This window comes from Arabidopsis lyrata (genome assembly GCF_000004255.2).
Source record: "Arabidopsis lyrata subsp. lyrata unplaced genomic scaffold ARALYscaffold_3, whole genome shotgun sequence".
In the NCBI taxonomy this organism is placed as follows: Eukaryota; Viridiplantae; Streptophyta; class Magnoliopsida; order Brassicales; family Brassicaceae; genus Arabidopsis; species Arabidopsis lyrata.
Genome location: NW_003302553.1, coordinates 1,164,506 through 1,183,161, shown reverse-complemented (window position 1 = coordinate 1,183,161; position 18,656 = coordinate 1,164,506). Strand labels below are relative to the sequence as shown.

Genomic DNA, 18,656 nt, shown 5'->3' with positions numbered 1-18,656 from the left:
TTTAGAAACTGAGAATGTTATGCGCTGGTCTACTTTACATTTATCACCTTGCAATCTTTTGGTGATGCGGAGATAAGAAGAAATGGAAACGCTGGTATATTGTATAACTTTGGACAGTCAACAAGCAATGGCATTTGGATTAAGAAAATGTCTTATATTGTGTAATTTATTATTCGTAGATAAATGTGATTACGGTTCACTTTGATATGGCCATATAAAATAAAGCATGTGAAAACTAAATTTCTCAAGATGACAGAAGATATTATATCAAAACTATATAGTCTTATTATATTAAATAGATGTACTTTCTTTTCTTACCAAAAAAAAAAAAAAAAAGAAACTAGTACCCAAATGATACTCTATCACCAAATTATTAAATGGAAATCGACATCGACACGTTATGATTTATGATGTGGCTCTCTATGAAACTCTCTACTAAAATAAAATAATATGAAAGGCATCTCAAAATATAGGCCTTTCGGTTAACCATTCGGTTATCGGTTGGGTCCATTCGGTTTCGGTTTTTTCGGTTTTAAAATTTAGTATTTATTCGGATATTTTGAAATTTTGGTTCGGTTTCGGTTCGGTTCCGGTTCTTTCGGTTTTAAAATTTAGTATCCATTCGGTTATTTTGCTTAGGATATTTTCGGATATTTCAGTTATTTTTGAGTATTTTCGGATATTTTTGGATATATTTCGATTATTTTCGAGTATTTTTACTATTTTTATATATTTTTTAAGTATTTTTGATTATTTGTTCCATAAATAACTAATTATTTTGAAAATATTATTGTATTTCGGGTATTTCGGTTACCCGAAATATTTCGGTTCAGTACCGATTCGGTTACGGTTATTTCGGTTATAAAATTTAATATCCATTCGGTTATTTTCAAATTTTCGGTTCGGTTCAGTTCGATTTTTTTTCTTCGGTTTCGATTCGATTTATTTGCCCACTCCTATCAAAATAGTTGCTTATGTTAGTATTTTGACAAGGTCCAGTTCGAGAAAGTACATAGGCCTTTATGGGCCTCTATCGGACTCTAGAAACAAGTTAAATCAACCTGCGTTAAACCAAAAGTTGTTCCAAAATCCAAATAATTCGATCTGACAAAAGAAGTAAATCAAATTGGGTTCGTTGTTTTAAATCTAATTATATATATGAACCAATCTTACACCTTTGTAGATTAATACTTCAATCTCTTTTTTTTTTTTGACAGCAAAATAAAATTACTTCAATCTCTTAAAGGTATATTAATTAAAAATCTAAGAACCAAAAACATGTTTGTATGTATCATCGGACGTATATTTTGATATCATCCACCAAATTCGGCCAACCACTTCCATTAATTAATCTGCTCTTTGTAATTTACAAATGGATCCTGCTAAATTCCAAGATCTTACCCGCTAGGTAAGGGTAATAAAGTAAAATTAACTTCGCACGTGAGTTGCAGTTGGAAGATCTAAAAGCATGTGGAAGAATGTGAGAGATAGGACAGATGGAGGACTTTGCTTGAAAGCAAGGAACCCACAATCTTACAGCCTTTTTACTCTCAGTTAGATTTGTCTGTACTTCATAATCATTCTATTTCTTTCCCTTCTATATTTATCTCTTTCCAAAACAATTTTTACAATGTTTAGTAAACACAGCTTTTTATTTATTTTGGGTAATGGATTTAATTTTCATCTGTCTTATGTGTCCTTTAAACGTCAAAAATTAGATTTAAAATCAGATTTCTCTTTTGCCCAAAAAAAAAAAAAAAATCAGATTTCTCTTATTTGTCTTTTAAACGTCAAAATCAAATTTCATTGAAAAAAATAAAATTCGGTTAAAATTTTTGTTTAGTGGATACTACTAAATTTAACACACACTCAAAATTAAGATATTTCCTTAGTTTGTTTTCTTTTGTTAATTTTTTCTTTAATTTGTTTGTTGATCAATCTTTATGTCAAGTTTGGTAACAATCAATCTTTCAAATATTGGTACCATACCATATCTGTTGGTGCCAATGTTATAACAAACAACTTTGATTATGAATATTTTTGAGTATGAAACTTTTAATTTCACTATAGAATTTATAAGCAGATAAGCACGTTTATTAAAATTGGCTAAGGGGTTTGTACTTATTTCAGACTATTCTGGGGCAATAACATACAAATATAAAAATAAAGGGGCATCTTTGTTATTCTACAAACTATCCATCACTAAACCACAAACTCTCTCTCTCTCCTCTAAAGAGATTCGAAGAAAATTTACAGAGAGACAAAAATGGCGATAAAGAAACTGTTGATGATCTCCTTCTGTCTAACTTCACTCCTCTTCTCTCTTCTCTACATCATCCCCACAACTAAAACTCTATTCACTTCCTCAAAAATCCCTACTTTACCCCTCGAATCCAACCAAAACCACAACTCTACCCTCCCCTGTTTTGCTTACCTAATCTCTGCCTCCAAAGGCGACGCCGGAAAACTCAAACGCCTCCTCCAATCTCTCTACCACCGCAGAAACCACTATTTGATCCATCTAGACTTGGAGGCGCCCGAGGAAGAGCATTTGGAGATGGCCAGGTTTGTAGCCGGAGAACCTCTGTTTCAGCCGGAAGGTAATGTAATGATCGTCGGAAAACCGAATCTGGTGACTTATAGAGGACCAACGATGCTTGCGACGACGCTACACGCAATGGCTTTGCTCTTGAGATGTTGTCGGTGGGATTGGTTCATCAATCTTAGTGCTTCTGATTATCCTCTCGTCACACAAGACGGTACGGTGAGTGATTAACTAAAAAATTAGTTGATTATCAATATTTCTTATTTGGTTTTAGATTGATGATTATGGTTTAATAAATTTCACATCTTTATTTAGAAAGTTTTTGGATTAGCTGATTAGGATTGGATCTAGGTGATATATATGTATGAACCGGTTAGGATCGATTTTTGCCTTGATTGTCTTCACAATATATAGCCGGTTATACATTTTAAGTTAAGTGACTTAAGCCTATAAATTATTTTCCTCTGGTAATGATGATTCATAAATTTTACACTTGAAATTGGATTCTGGAATTATGATCACAATTAATGCAATGGTTAGGATTAGTTCGTGATACATGAATGCACTGGTTAGGATCGGTTAGACGTTGATCTTGGTGATAACAACCGGTTATCTATTAATTCTTTATGACTGATAATGGTGTGTGCTTATACTTATGGATATGGTGATGTAATTCTTTTGTTAAATTTAAAATTTTATAAAATAAATGCAGATCTGATCTATGCATTTTCTGAGTTGCCTAGAGATCTCAACTTCATACAGCACACAAGCCGATTAGGATGGAAAATGTAAGGTTTACTCTCTTTTTTTCTTTCTCTTTTCTTACTATTTTGTTCATCGAAATTAACTATTCTATAATCTATACTATTAAAGGAAAAAGACAGAATTAGTGAAACACTAAGAAATATTTGAACTATCTGAAGAACAAGTGGTTATAGGTTTCGTAACAAACAAAAAATATGTAATTGATATTAGTATGATAAAATGTGCAGGAACAAAAGAGGGAAACCAATAATAATAGATCCAGGACTATATAGCCTCAACAAATCAGAGATATGGTGGGTTAGTAATCAGCGAAGCCTCCCTACTTCTTTCAAGCTCTTCACAGGTACCAACCAATATTTGGATCCTCGCATTAGATAGTGCATATATGTAAGTGTATAACTAGTAAAAGTTATTTTCCAACAAAAAAACTAGGAAAATGTCTTCTTTGATTTTTTTATATACATTCCTTAAGATTAGAAAGTTGTTGCGTCTGAGGATTGATTTGAGTTGAGTGAGACATGAACCCTAATATATAATTTGGGGGCATAAAATATTGTTTTTAGAATTGACAAACGAAAAGATAATCTTTAGAAGGTTACTAAGGTAAAATATCTTTTTATTTAGTTACCAAAATGAAGAAAATTGTTATGAACATGTAAAATATTTCAGGTTCTGCTTGGACATTCCTATCGAGACCGTTCTCAGAATATTGTATAATAGGTTATGATAACTTACCAAGAACACTCCTTCTCTACTACACAAACTTTGTTTCATCCCCGGAAGGCTATTTTCAGACACTTATATGCAACTCGGATGAGTTCAAGAGCACGACCGTGAACCATGACCTCCACTACATCGCGTGGGACAATCCGCCGAAGCAGCACCCAAAGATTTTAGGGACCAGGGATTACAGAAAGATGGTAATGAGCAACCGACCATTCGCAAGGAAGTTCAAGAGCAATGATCCCGTTCTCAATAGGATAGACCGGGAGATTCTGAGAAGAACACGGAAACGTGGGTCGAAACCAGATCTTGGTCCTGGTCCGGGGGCTAGGAGGTTAAAGAGTTTACTAATGAGGCTTTTGTTGAGAAGAAACTTTGTCAATAGGCAATGTAGATAGGAAGTGTGAGTTACACAACTCTATATGGAGATACTTTTGATCTTATTCTTTCTTGATTTTTTTTGGGGTTGGTGTTTGGTCTTTAGTGATTCATAAGGGAATGGAATAACGAAGAATTTAGATTAAGTGTTGGGTTGGTTTGGCTTTGGACTTCAATCAAAGTCATTAGAATGTTTAGAATGTCTGGTGGGCTAGATTGTGATTTTCCATGTTATCAAGCTTTTCCCCCAATTTAATCTCTATGAAAAGCGCATATTTCAATTACAAGCGTATAATATACATGCTTTTTCTCTGGGCTAACTGAAGAGCTTTGCTTTTATTTATTTTGTTGGTCATGCAGCATTTTTGAATAATATGGATTATTGATCTAATAATCTGGCGGTGTCCGGTGAGACCGGTTAAATAGCTTTTTGGCAACGCAATAAATATTTTTCCTTTCTTGTGTGGCTTAGAGCAACGCTCCTGCTAGGCTGCAACGGTCATATACACCAACTTCGTCACCTAAAAACCACGATTCTGTACGAATTTTTGTTCGTATTGTTTTTTAATGCAAACTTATTTACGTTTTCTAATTAAATATTTGTCCCCACAAAGCAATAACGGTCTAATTTCCTCCACCTATTGGTGAGTTTACATCTTAAGGTCCACCCACGGACCCACCTCTTCAATTTAAGAAGCTTTACTTTAACTAAAAAGTAACTAACATATATTGAAAAATAAAATAATTGAATTTCAGACGATTACATGACTCAAAATAGATAAACCAACAAAAAAAAAAACACATTATTAGAACACTTTTTCCGAATCACAGAATCTGATCTGACATTGAAGGAAGTCGCCGGAAAAAGTTGACCGGAACGGAAGGCATATCGTCTCTAAACCTCGGATGTCGAATGTAGTAAAAACCTGACCCCAAAACGAAAACTTTAAACGGAACGATGTAGAACAAAAACGACGCGAAAAGACAGAACACCACGAATATACACGTGGCGCGTGGGTCTCTCCAGTTGAACAACGCCTCAACACGCTCCCCTTGAGCCGCCACGTCACCTAATAAAGTCTGTGCCCGACCGGCCAATGCCCTTAACCGGTCATACCTTATACGAACGACCTCCGGTGGTCTCGTTGTTGGGAAACCATCAAACTCTTCATCAAGCTCGTCGGGAGCAACGGAGTCAACGCAAGATAGTCGTGGGTCAACGCTGTTGACTTTGACTCTGCCACGGTAACGGAATCTTAAGGCTAAGATCAAGAACGCATACATGAAAACGGTTGGGAGGACTAAATGTGGACACAAGACGATGGCCACGAGAAGCAAGTGAACTAGAACGGTTGTTGGTGGGTGAACCCAAGTTCGAATTCCGTGAACCCAACGGGCTATAGTTGCGGCACGTGACAAGAACGTGATAACACGGAACCAATTAGCTTTGCTTCTCCTCATGCTCCACACATGATTGTCCGTGTCTAGCATGTATTGAACCACCTCTTGACCTAATGGAGGCTCAGACCGCGCAAGCCGGGCTGTCACGATACGCATAGCCGTGTGACGCAAAATATCTTGTTGAGCTGGACCAAGCGGACGGACGTAGTGCATCCTAGGTAGCATTGGTGTGACATAGGCTTGAATAATGCTTAGCCAAGATGGACAAGAGAATCGAACCGCAATTTCAACTTCTCCCATTTTCTTGGCTCCGCTTGGTAAGATCACGGTTATGGTGTAGGAATTTAGGTAGATTCGGTTCATGTCGAGAGTCGAGAGGCGTACACGGATTTTCCCGACCCTTACGTCTCTCCCTTGCTTCCCGGATTCGTCCCGCTTGTACCGTCCGTTGTCGAAAACTCCAATGGTGAGGACCGTGCACGGATCATAAACATCCCATGTGTACTGCTCGTTCCACCGCGGATTAAACCGGTCTAGGATCGTACGGGTCCGAATCCATTTCGGTCCATATTTAGCAACCACGTATGCATCGGTGGTGCCTCGTGTACCATCTCTAGTTTTCACCGGAAGTAAATTAGTAGCTCCACGGATACCCACTTCCAATAAACCAATAGGTGGCTTGGCTAACTGTTTAGCCGAGGGTCTGACATCGCTGGTCACGTGAGCTGCTTCGTCTAGCACGTGATACCCACCTTCAAGACAAACTTTCACGTGGATTCTCCCGGAGTATGGTTTATTCTCATCGCCGGCGAGATTAAACCACCTCGATTTCGGTTCAGTCCGGTCATCATTTCTCCTCTCCACGCTTCCCATATGTATCTTGGTCTGACCAATTGATTGCCCGTTTGTTATATCTTCCACAGTCACTATCAAGAACGGCTCAAAAGGCTCGGAAGCTACAAAAACAAGATCCTCATTCCAAGTCGGGTTACCTGATCCTGACGAAGAAGTCGACGGCCCAATCGAAGTCCTAGCCGTTTTGAAGACTTGAGGTCCAAGCTGAGCTTTCACATAAAGCTCAGTGGTGGGGATCTTTGACTTAGGTTCGGATCCCAAACCTAGCTGCAAATCTTGGGTTTGTATTACCGTTAGACGCAAATACCAAAGCTTCGGAGATAAGTAAACTTTGGATCTCGTCTCCGGAATCAATCCACCAGAATCAGATTGCCAAGCTTCTTGAAACGCTTCATCAGCTTGAGTCCCGAGCCAAACAGCGAGCATGACGTCATTTCCCGGCGATTTCTCAGATTCCAATGTGTACCATTGAGGAGCTAAAGGACTATCCGGAGGCACTCTCTTAGGAACCTCTTGAAGATCAAACGACACCGTTCCTAAACAACTCTCAGTAGTCGTCGTCGTTTTATCTTCCTTCTCAATCTTCTCTTCACTCCAAACGGAAACTTCAAGTGAGCTTGAGTTTAAGCTCTCTTTCTCGAAAGCAAACACTTGATCCCAATCTTTACCGGTTTGGCTTCTGGTTTTCACACCATTTGTTCCGATCACGAGCTTTGCATAAATCGGATTACTTCCATCGTTCTTTGCTCGCTTCGCTTTAGCTACACGGATATATAGAAACGGCATTCGATCGACGAGATCGTAGCCACCACCACGGTTCTGATCTCTGGTTAGTGAAGGAAGCTGGAGATCGGACCCGATTAGATCTTGCCGGTTTACGTTCTCCGGTTTAATTCCTAATTCATTCTGCTTCACAGTCTCTGCCTTCTGCAGTAAAGGCGGATTCTTAATCTCAGCCGGAGGAGGAGGAGGAGCTGCGGCGGCATCAGGCGTCTTTGCCTTAGTATCCGGTGGCGCAGGAGCTGCCGCATCGGGTTTTTTCTCGTCTGGTTTAGCTTCTTTCTTAGGTTTCTCCTCTTCTTTTTTATCTCCTTCCTTCTTCTCCTCTGTTTTCGCCTCCTCTGTTTCTTTCTTCCCCTCCTCTGCTTTTGGATTCTCCGGCGCCTTCTCTACCGTCGCAGCTGCAGCCTCAGGTTTCTGCTCCGTCGCCGGTGGATTCTCATCGACGTAGTACGCTTTTAATCCAATCTCACCTTTGATCTGAGAGAAAACGCTCCTTTTCTCAAGCGGATAGTAAACAAGAGTTTCAGATCCAGCCGCCGCAAACGAACTTCCGGCGATCTTAACCTTCCCGAGAAACGTGCTCCGTTTTCCCGTCTTCTTGTCGTTGCAAAGATTGATCTCAAGAATCTCCTCCCCCATAGTCGCCGTGTCGTGGACGAAGAACTCGAGCTTCTCGTCCCATTGTGGATTCAGATCTCGGAATTTCGTCTTCGTCCGTCGCCGTTGGCCGTCAAAATCTACAATTGCGTAAGCGCTCGCCGTGCCTTGACCATCCTTAGGCATCAGATTTCTTGCGCTACAGATCTCAACAATCAGCTTCCTCAGAACAATGTCCGCCATTGTTTCCTTCTCGGAGAAAATTGAAGCTGATCAGATTTTTTCTTGCGATTGAAGAAGATGAATGAGACTGTTCAGTTTCTTTTGAAAGAGAGAGAGAGAAATAAAGTTTGAATTTTTTATTGTCTAGAGAGAAAGAGAAAGCACTGTTTGTGTTCGACGCTCGAGAGTGAAGGTTTAAAAAGGGGTTGGAGGTAGAGTCACGACACGTCAGTAATGACACGTCGGATAATATGCCACGTGATTTGACATTAGAGGACGAATCTTATTTTATTTTTCTTTTTAATGCTTTTTTGAATAAAATAATTGGTTCAGGTGTGTCTGAACACCGTGCTTGGTGCTGCTGTGGAATCACATATTAAACGAAAAAGAAAAGAAAATACCATATTCTGAAAAAAATCATGAATTTTTCTTGGTTTTCATTTGTTAATAAATCTTTTCTACAATTTAGAAATCGGGAGATTACTGGTGGTGATGCATTTTCAACCTTCCGCGTTGATATATGAACAAAATGACAAATTATTTTATAACGTTACAAATTAATTAATGAACTCATATTGTTTGAGTCTAAACTTACGTTATGCATTAATTAATGTAATCTCACCGAATTCAAACACAAGAACGCTTTAATTTTTATGTCAAAATTTACAAACATAATTTTGTTTTTCAGTGGAAATCTTTGATGTCAAAGTCTTTGACGAATTAAAAGAATAAGAGGCCATTAAATATCCTCATTGACGTTTATGAATGCTAATTTATACACAATATAACCAAAGAGGCAGAGAAATGTGGATATTACTTATTAGTGAGTAGGTAAATAAATTATAAATCACGAAATTTTAGCTGCAAGTCATGACACAACCTCAACCGCTTCTGTTCGTGAATGACCATATCTCTTGATTCATTCTCAATCCATGATAACTCTTCTTTTATCTCCTGAATAGCTCTGTAAGTCGAGTAGTTGGAGTATATATGAGTGATTTTAACATGTGACGTGAAGCGGATATATAGCAAATCAACGCCTATCACGAAAAATGTTTCTTATTATGTAAACATGAAATGTTTGCTTGTAATTGTATGGCCGGTAAAATATTATTCATGTATTTGCAAAGGAGAATCTTTTCATAAATGTAAACCGCAATGAGAAAGTTAAAACACACAAAAAGCAGAATATTTGCAGTCGTACGAACTCGAACTTTGAATTGCATGATTTTTTTTTTTTTTCAATCACACGTTTTATTTGTCTCTATGTATTTCTGGATGTACTTGTTATAACACTGATATTATAGAATCTACATATAGTACTTGTACATCAGAAGCCGTTATTCTTGTTCCAATATGCCCACGTGCACGGCACACATATTCATCATGTACATATCTTTCATGTCTATAAGTAGTAGTACTTTTTAATTATAATTTTCAGTGAAAGTTTGGAACTACTCAGTTCTTACGAATCTTATCAAAATAAATTAATTTAAATCCGTACGTAAATCCTGACCTTTTAAAAATTTGGACCAACATTTTATAATACAACTGACGTATTTATAAGATATATACATGCATAATGCACAACAATAAATTAGGTATGAATAAGTATTTGGTGTCTCACTTTCACCGGGTGAGTAAAGTATTATTGGTTAAGTAATTTCCTTTTATCAAGTTTTGTGTCTGGTAGGTTTAAAAAATAATCTCATTGCCACAATGGGAGAAGAAGCTTTCATTTAAAGCAAACAACTTTAGTAGATCGAGATTTATTAAAATTTGAACAAAGATCTTCGGAACAAAAACATCAGAGGATCTTGATGATTTGGCATTAAAGTGACATTTACCCATAGTTTTTTTTCTTTCTAAATCTCCTTTTTTATTATTGTAAATACTCGATAGTCCCTTTTTCCATAATTAATAAATATGAAATATCCCAACTTGCTTTACTTTTAGTTTGCCTGCTCTCTGCAGAAATGAACGTTGCTTTGTTTTCGTGTTTCTTGCAGCGACATAAAGATAATGGATTTTTCAAAACAAAAAGATATTGAAATAAATATAAATATAAAGACTAGCCTGTTCTATAACTTTTCTTCATGCATTTGTTTCTCAAAAATAAAAGTATAATATACTGTTTTCCACATATTGCCTCGCATTGGTCTCTGTCAGATATGTTTTCTCCAACGGTATTTATTTCGTATAAAACTATTTTCCTTTTGTTTGTTTCATATGGGCTTCATCAATAAATAATAAAATTATAGTTGAGCTTTGATCATTGTTTCAGTTTTTCGAGTTGCTCAACACTTTGAACCAAAAACAAAACCAGATTCTCTGGATCAGCCATGTCAGATTTGATCATGTTGGGTCGGGTCGGTAATGATAAATTCAAACTTGGCCCAGCCCAATGTACTTAAAGAGCGGGCTTCACCTTAGCATGTTAAAAATTACTTAATACTTCAATTAATGTTCACTTAATGTTAAGCCTTTCAGGTGATTAGGCTTTGAGATGCTAATATTTTACAATAATTTCATGTAATCAAACTTATATTTTTAATTTATGTTAAACAAAAATATAAAACGTTTCATTTATGGATCCGTGAGGATGGGAACCATATGAGACTCATCATCGGCGTCTGCAACTATTTTTTAATCAGCAAAATCCATTATTTTAAAGATTATTGATGTGAAGACGAGTCCCTAATTAATTAAACCGCCTAGTAGTAGCTATTACGGTATAAAGACATCCAACCAGGGCAATCAAACTCTTTTTTTTTTGGTCAGGGGGCAATCAAACTCTATATATATATAATCATGTTAGAAATTGCGTAAGGTATGCTAATGTAACGTCATACCCATATGCGTAAGGTATGCTAATGTAACGTCATACCCATATCTGCGAGCCCTCGCCATATATACATGAAAATAACCGAGTATTTATTTTATCAACTTGAGCAGTATATAACAACTAATGAACCATTTGGTCCATTTTCCATAAACACATGACCAGATTCAACTATTTTATAGAACAAACAAAGAAGAAGTTGCAATTTTCATCAAGTCAAAGGTAAGGCTCTTTAAACCCTATCTACTTTAATATTTGTAATTAATTAATGGGCATGTCACATTACCTCCTAATTTGTTTTTTTTTTTTTTTTTTTTGCAACGACGACAACTTCTTTACACAAATCTCTACGAAATATATATGCTTTGGTCTTATAAGTACAATCATGAAAGTAACCAATAATATATATATATATATATAAATATATATGAAATTTTCATAATCGCTTAAAACAAACAAAAAAGTGTTTTTTTTTTGTATGGAGGAGATTAAGAACGAGTCTTTGCACTAAATTAACTCCATGTTGATTTACACTTAGTCGTATGATGGCTCATTTATCTTCTTCTTAATTAGGACACTTGTTATTTTTTATGTAGATAAATTTGATTGTTTTGTGTCGTTGACTAATATTAAATCATACTAGTAACAAGATTGTCTAAAACTATAGTCTATCTCGTAGTATATCTCAAGAAAATTTCAAAAGATCTAATTCCTAGAACAAGTAGTTCTCGAGAAAACTAAGCCTCATATAACTAATCATAAGAACATTTAGTTACCTTCTTGCCATCTAATCGGTTTATACCGGATTTATAAAATCAGTTACTTACAATCCCATTATCCTAGTCAAGTTAGTGCATCAAAATATATGATCTATAGTAATATTAAAATACGATTTGTTGATGCCTGATGAGATGATGATGATGGCTCATACGGTTTATTTTAAATGACTTTCATTCTAGAAAAAAAATACACATCGTATCAACTGGATGTTGATATCATATTGTGCTCATCCGTAATGGGATTTCAATCCGTAACTAATTGACGATAAATAGATTAACTCATATCTCTTTACTATATATTTTTCATCTTGTTTCCAATGTAGAATTCTAATTTGAATCACTTAGTTACATTCATTTCCATTTCCTAGTAGCCGTATATCGTAAATATATAACTAAGTATATCATAAGGCAGCTGAATGTTTCAAAGTAGTCCATACGTACGCCTTTTGGGTTTATATATAAATTTACCTCTCTTAATTTATATATATATATATATATATTTGACTGACCTAGTCGATATATACAAGATATATTAATTTTCTATATAGACGGTCCATTTTGGCGTATTTATATAGTAATGGTTTATCTAATTAAGAGGTATCATTTACCTTTCTACAAGAACATAGCACTATTACAAAAACAAGATGAAGATTGCAAAGTTTTCTGTTCTACTCTTGATTTTATTTATTTTCCCCGTGGCATTAGCGCAGCTAAAATTCGGGTTTTACAAAGAATCGTGCCCTGATGCAGAGACAATCGTACAAAACCTGGTCCGCCAGCGTTTTGGTAGTGATCCTACAATCACTGCCGCCTTGACTCGGATGCATTTTCATGACTGTTTTGTCCAGGTATGAATCTCATCAAACATCAGCTTTAATTTTAGTATCATCTTTAATTTTAGTATCATTAGTTATTTTGTGTTTGTTTGTTATTGGCTTAAGTATCGTTAGGTTTATTAGAAGAGATGCAATCAAAGAGAACTATGTAAGAAATTATTCAATCGAGTTAAAAACAAAAAACCAGCAAAACTATATATAATTTTCTGAAAATTAAATCTTGTCTTTATTTATTTTTTTATCCTCTTTACTTGAATATTATTAAATATATGCAACGGTTTTTTAAAAGACAATATCTCGTTGACATTTCTCATAGGGCTGCGACGCTTCTCTCCTCATAGACCAAACGACGTCTCAATCATCGGAAAAAACCGCCGGCCCAAACGGTAGCGTGAGAGGGTTCGAGCTGATCGACGAGATCAAGACGGCACTCGAAGCTCAATGTCCCTCCAAGGTCTCGTGCTCCGACATAGTCACGCTCGCCACACGTGACTCCGTGTTCTTAGGCGGAGGGCCTAACTACACGGTCCCCACCGGACGTCGTGATGGCTTTGTGTCGAACCCTGAAGACGCCAATAGGATCCTCCCTCCACCATTCATCTCCGTCGAAGGTCTGTTAAGTTTCTTCGGCAACAAAGGAATGAATGTTTTTGATGCCGTAGCTCTTTTGGGGGCGCACACGGTTGGGGTCGCTTCTTGTGGTAATTTTATTGACCGGGCCACCAACTTTCAAGGAACCGGACTACCCGACCCATCCATGGACCCCTTTTTGGCTGGCAGGTAATTGAAATCGAGTTTAGCCGTGTTTACGTGATTAACTACTATAGATATGTGTTATATAGTTAATATCTCTCATATAGGCTAAGGGACACATGTGCGGTTCCAGGCGGCTTCGCGGCACTGGACCAGTCGATGCCAGTAAGGCCGGTCTCATTCGACAACTTGTTCTTTGGTCAGATCAGAGAGAGGAAAGGAATTTTGTTAATCGACCAACTAATCGCGACCGACCCGGCCACTTCTGGTGTTGTGTTTCAGTACGCGGCCAACAATGAACTATTCAAACGTCAGTTCGCAATCGCGATGGTGAAGATGGGAGCCCTTGACGTGCTTACCGGTTCAGCTGGTGAGATCAGGACGAATTGTAGAGCATTCAACTAAAGCTTGATAACCTGTTTCTAAACCTGATTATTGATTTTTTTCTTTTCTTTTCGCTTATGATGATGAATTGTGAATGGTGATTGTTTGCCTATATAATTATATGTATGTACGTATATCTTTAAAATAATGTTTGGTGAATCGATCTGATAACAACAATATGTTATGTTGGTACGAGATTTGAGTGAATTGTGATGTATTTTAGTTTATCTGACTCCAAAAACTAACTTCAGAGTTGTATCTTTTTCATGCTCAAGCACTTGGATACGTAATTTATTTTCCGGCTCTATCCAATTAATTTGAATTATAGAAAGATTGAGAAATTAAATCCTTTTTATTTGACCGGATTCCAAATTGAATCGGACGCAACACATGGAATTAAAATATAAAAAACTGAAGAAATGGTTAACTTGTGCGAGAAGTAACAGAAAAATAAAAAACCATTTCCTGTATACACATAACCAAATTAAAAATCAGCCACATATTGTGAATTTGTGATTATAATGTAGCATAACCAGGAAAGTCGTATATGTGGTTTTCTGAAAAGAAAAAGTCGTACTTTTTGTTATCTTATTGAATTTAGCTAGAATTCACGACTTCAAAACTCGTCTTAGAGTACGAATATGTTCATATGAGCCAGAAAAAGTCAACCCTAGCTCATTTGCTTAATAAAAAGTACTTTAATCTTTGACAATTTTTATTCTAGATCATATATATTGAAAGCATCATAAAATGACATCACCAACCATTAGACATCACAATTTTTTTTGTTTTTTAACCAACGTCAAGAATAATGTAACAAACAAAAAAAAATGTCAATGTTTTTTTTTTTTTTTTTGAGTGTGGGTCTTTTCAGGAAACTAATTAAAGGAGTAAGTCATTGGCTCATTGCATTGCATTAAATTAACCCCATCTTGGTATGTAATACGATTGTGGATCTTTTATTCTTTTCTTAACGCTTAAAAGGGTGTTATATATTGAATTTAAAGTTAAAACTATAAACTTTTATATGGATCTCGATTTTTTTGGACTGCATGTGCCCTAAATTTTATCTTTTAGTATCTTTTTTGTTTTTTAATAAGATCATTTGTAAAACATTTTTGATTCTATAACACTAAACATTGATATATATTTAAAATTCAAAATAAATAACGCATAATTTTACCTCACGTTGTTATTGAAAAGATAACACAAAGTTTATATCTGGATATTCTAATTAAAGAACTCAAATTCTCCATCCGTCCCATAAAGATAGATTTTTTAGAAATTTCACATTTTTTAAGAAATAATGTATTATAACAATTTTAACTTTTTAATATCTTAAAGAGTATATTATTTATTATTGTTTAATAAGAGTAAAATAGGTAAACTGTTTTAAATTTGACATTGAAAACACAAAACTTCTATCTTTGTGAGACAAATTTTTTTTCTAAAAAATTCATCTTTGTGGGACAGAGAGAATATATCAGTAAACAATTTTTTGTTAGGGATGTCTCCTGTATTTAAGTTTTGATTTATAATTGAGTAAAATATGAAGGAAACAAAACATAAGATATAAGATTGTCCAATAATTGAACTCATCTAACTTTCGGAATCATGCGGAAGTCTTACAAAAGAAATATCCAAAAGAAAAAATCAAAATTATAGAATTAGATGTAGAGTAAACAAATTATATAGTGTCAATGTCCAATTTAATTAGCTTACTAATATAAAATACTTATTTTATTTCTTAAATTTTTATTTCTTCAATATAGAAGCCAAATTGTGGAAGCCCCTTTGGCCCATTGGTTGACCAAAGGTTGATTAATGCTTCTACACTAAGAGGTCTGGGGTTCGAGTCCCAGATATTGCGATTTATTAACAAATTTGCAGATTAATGGAGGCAAGTGTGCAGGAGATCTCCAGCGATGTACAATTATAGCCGTGCGCCAGGATTCTACGCAGAGAAGGAAGTGTCGCTAGGTCGTGGATCATTGAAGGTATTCATCAAAATCATGAAGAAGGAAGTGTAGTCTGTCGTGGATCTACTAAGGATCGGTAGAAATTGTCAGTTGTAGAATCGTCTATGTAACAGTTCTCATAATTTGCAATTAATCTTAAATTTTTATTTCTTCAATATAGAAGCCAAATAAAATGCACTATAGATATGTTCAATATTTAGCAGCAAGCAGCTGACATTTTCCGAAATTTATAGTTTTTCACATAAATTTTACAGTGAATATATACGATAAAAGAGATTATTTTGACCAAATAAAATACGAGTTGAAACATACATCTTACCGACAATAAAAGATTAAAGATTCTGTCGATATCTACTTTTGTTCATAAATATTATTATCTACTTAAGGCACCGGAATGTTTCCCTTTGCGTTTATAGTTTAAATAAATTTGACTTACACGTATGTAATTTCCCTCTATAAAAATATATTATCCACGGTAGATTTTTGTGTATATATAGTAATTTATGGTGGATCTCAAATTTCTCATAACACATATACGACAAATAACACTTAACTGTATATAAACCTTTATACAAAACAAGATGAAGATTGAAAATTGTTTACTCTACTCTCAATTCTTTCCATTATTCCGGTCACGTTTGCTCAATTGAGAGTCGGATTTTATAACAACTCATGCCCTAGTGCAGAAACTATCGTTCGGAATCTCGTTAGCGATGAGTTCGAGAGTGACCCTACGATTGCAGCCGCTTTGCTTCGGATGAATTTTCACGACTGTTTTGTTGGGGTATGAGTCTCATCGAACATTATTCCAAAAATTGTATTGACATTTTGATATGTTGAGACTAATTTCAATTCGAGTGTCGGAGTGTGAAACCTCAAATACATAAAATGAGAATTTTAGGTTTTAATTGGTTTGTGCTTAGAATAGAAATTAAATATTGTTTAAACATTGTGTTTTAAAAAACTTTTGGATCGATTGATTAATTTTGGTTAAAACACTTTACATATATCCTATAAGGCTGCGACGGTTCTATCCTATTAAACTCGACTGATTCAGAAAGATTCGTCGGTCCAAACTTGAGCGTGAGAGGCTTTGAGCTAATCGACGAGATCAAGACCGAGCTTGAGGCTCAGTGTCCATCAAACGTCTCGTGCGCTGACATAATGGCACTTGCCACACGTGACTCTGTGGCATTAGCCGGAGGGCCGAACTACAACATCACCACGGGACGACGTGATGGGTTGAAAACTAATGCGAGCGGCGTGTTTGACTTGTTGGACCAACCGCCTCCGTGGCTGCCTTTCTCAGTTTCTTTGGGGACAAAACGATGACCACGTTGGATGCAGTGGCTCTGTTGGGTGCACACACGGTTGGTGTAGGATCTTGTGGTCTATTCAGGAACCGGCTCACAAATTTCAACGGAACCGGACTTCCTGACCCATCCATGGACCCGGATTTGGTTGCCAAGTAAGCAAGACAAGCATAATTATAAATCATTTTCAAGTCCGAAATTCAGTTTTAAGTTTATACTTCACGGGACTAACTTTTGTCGTTTTTAACTTTATATTGTTGGTTTTAGAATATTAGTAGCTATAATGAAATCTAGTATGGATCGGTTTAGTACGATATCAGTTTTTGGTCCCTTTGTTTTGAATTCAGATTGTAGTCAAATCTATTTTTAATTTCACAAGAATTTAAATTTTGGTTTTGATTTTCTTTTTGAGTCGGTTTGAATTCAGATTTGGTTTTGTTTCCTCAGATAGCAAAAATTAAAATTACTTAAAACTAAATCAAAAGTCTTTTTCGTTTTTGATATTTTTTCTTTTGATTCATAGTAAGTCCATTAGGCAGTTGAATCATTGCTAATTAACTACCCTATCAACGAGAGAAAGATATAAGCGATGCATTAATTAGTAAACGAACGTAAGAGTTAATATTTGAAAGCTTTATGTATACAGTTTAACCAGTAAACAACTGGACTGGACAGGTCAACACCGTTGACTTTTGATAACGCATTCTTTGGGCAAATCCGAGCGAGGAGAGGAGTTTTGCAACTTGACCAGCGGCTCGCAACCGACGAAGCAACTTCTAGTGTGGTGGCTCAATACGCAGCTGACAACGACTTATTCAAACGCCAGTTTGCGATTGCGATGGTGAAATTGGGAGCCGTTAATGTCTACACCGGTGAAGACGGTGAGATCAGAACAAATTGTTGGGAATTCAACGATAATTAAATTTCCTTTTTTCCATATAATCTGATTCTTGACTGTTTGTTCGTGTGTGTGACTCTGTGTGTGTGTGTGTGTGTTTTTTTCCCGATTACTGTCAATAACTATATGTTATGTTGGTCAGATTTGGATGGGCTCGTGATGTGTTTGAGTTGCTATTTTAATTGTCTTTGTAATGAAATATTTGAAATTTAATTTCTTGATAAATAATTTTGATGTCAATTATATATATATATATATATATATATTTTTATAAAATATATATATTTACAAACCCGAAGTTATTGACTTCATTCAAATTGAAAATATACGTATATTCAAGTAATCCAATCGGTTCAGTCCGGTGACTCAGTAACTCTGGAAAAAATTGAGCCTCTGCCATAGTTTGGTGATAGAAAAAAACTTTTTGTGTTATCGTTGAATTACATACTGTAAATGATAAATGTTAGTGTTGTTGTATTCTTGTAGCTCACATACGTATTGCAGGCCTAAAAAAGTGCCCCAATACCCCCAAAAGTTTACGCTACAAGCCTACAACAACACTAACACAGCCTAAATGGGCCTCGTTACTTTGTTTTTGCCTTC

General features: G+C 35.8%; 3 protein-coding genes and 1 pseudogene across 4 annotated transcripts; 3 read left to right on the top strand and 1 right to left on the bottom strand.

Annotated features, from left to right (window-relative positions):
* Window positions 1-2,095: 2,095 nt before the first annotated feature.
* Window positions 2,096-4,671, top strand: LOC9318369 (beta-glucuronosyltransferase GlcAT14A). 2 transcript variants are annotated; one of them, XM_002884359.2, is made up of 4 exons: window positions 2,096-2,759; window positions 3,258-3,333; window positions 3,538-3,653; window positions 3,980-4,671. In XM_002884359.2, the coding sequence occupies exons 1-4, from the start codon at window positions 2,267-2,269 to the stop codon at window positions 4,429-4,431; spliced, it is 1,137 nt and encodes a 378-aa protein (XP_002884405.1). In that variant the 5' UTR covers window positions 2,096-2,266; the 3' UTR covers window positions 4,432-4,671. The 2 variants fall into 2 exon arrangements, with proteins under 2 accessions (XP_002884405.1, XP_020888932.1); XM_021033273.1 differs by lacking the exon at window positions 3,538-3,653 and having other exon boundaries at window positions 3,980-4,037.
* A 318-nt stretch (window positions 4,672-4,989) lies between these two features.
* Window positions 4,990-8,528, bottom strand: LOC9320471 (protein QUIRKY). The gene has a single exon (XM_002882255.2). The coding sequence runs from the start codon at window positions 8,288-8,290 to the stop codon at window positions 5,237-5,239; it is 3,054 nt and encodes a 1,017-aa protein (XP_002882301.1). The 5' UTR covers window positions 8,291-8,528; the 3' UTR covers window positions 4,990-5,236.
* Window positions 8,529-12,480: 3,952 nt separating this feature from the next.
* Window positions 12,481-14,123, top strand: LOC9320470 (peroxidase 28). Its single transcript, XM_002884358.2, has 3 exons — window positions 12,481-12,738; window positions 13,043-13,506; window positions 13,587-14,123. The coding sequence occupies exons 1-3, from the start codon at window positions 12,535-12,537 to the stop codon at window positions 13,882-13,884; spliced, it is 966 nt and encodes a 321-aa protein (XP_002884404.1). The 5' UTR covers window positions 12,481-12,534; the 3' UTR covers window positions 13,885-14,123.
* A 2,432-nt stretch (window positions 14,124-16,555) lies between these two features.
* LOC9320469 lies at window positions 16,556-17,366 on the top strand (annotated as a pseudogene).
* Window positions 17,367-18,656: the final 1,290 nt, after the last annotated feature.

Bases quoted from the DNA above. Each gene is read 5' to 3' on its own strand.
- LOC9318369 (XM_002884359.2), top strand. From the start codon at position 2,267: ATGGCGATAAAGAAACTGTTGATGATCTCCTTCTGTCTAACTTCACTC. The intron at 2,760-3,257 runs GTACGGTGAGTG...AAATAAATGCAG, and splicing joins TCCTCTCGTCACACAAGACG to ATCTGATCTATGCATTTTCT. The intron at 3,334-3,537 runs GTAAGGTTTACT...TAAAATGTGCAG, and splicing joins AGCCGATTAGGATGGAAAAT to GAACAAAAGAGGGAAACCAA.
- LOC9320471 (XM_002882255.2), bottom strand. From the start codon at position 8,290: ATGGCGGACATTGTTCTGAGGAAGCTGATTGTTGAGATCTGTAGCGCA.
- LOC9320470 (XM_002884358.2), top strand. From the start codon at position 12,535: ATGAAGATTGCAAAGTTTTCTGTTCTACTCTTGATTTTATTTATTTTC. The intron at 12,739-13,042 runs GTATGAATCTCA...CATTTCTCATAG, and splicing joins TTCATGACTGTTTTGTCCAG to GGCTGCGACGCTTCTCTCCT. The intron at 13,507-13,586 runs GTAATTGAAATC...TCTCTCATATAG, and splicing joins GACCCCTTTTTGGCTGGCAG to GCTAAGGGACACATGTGCGG.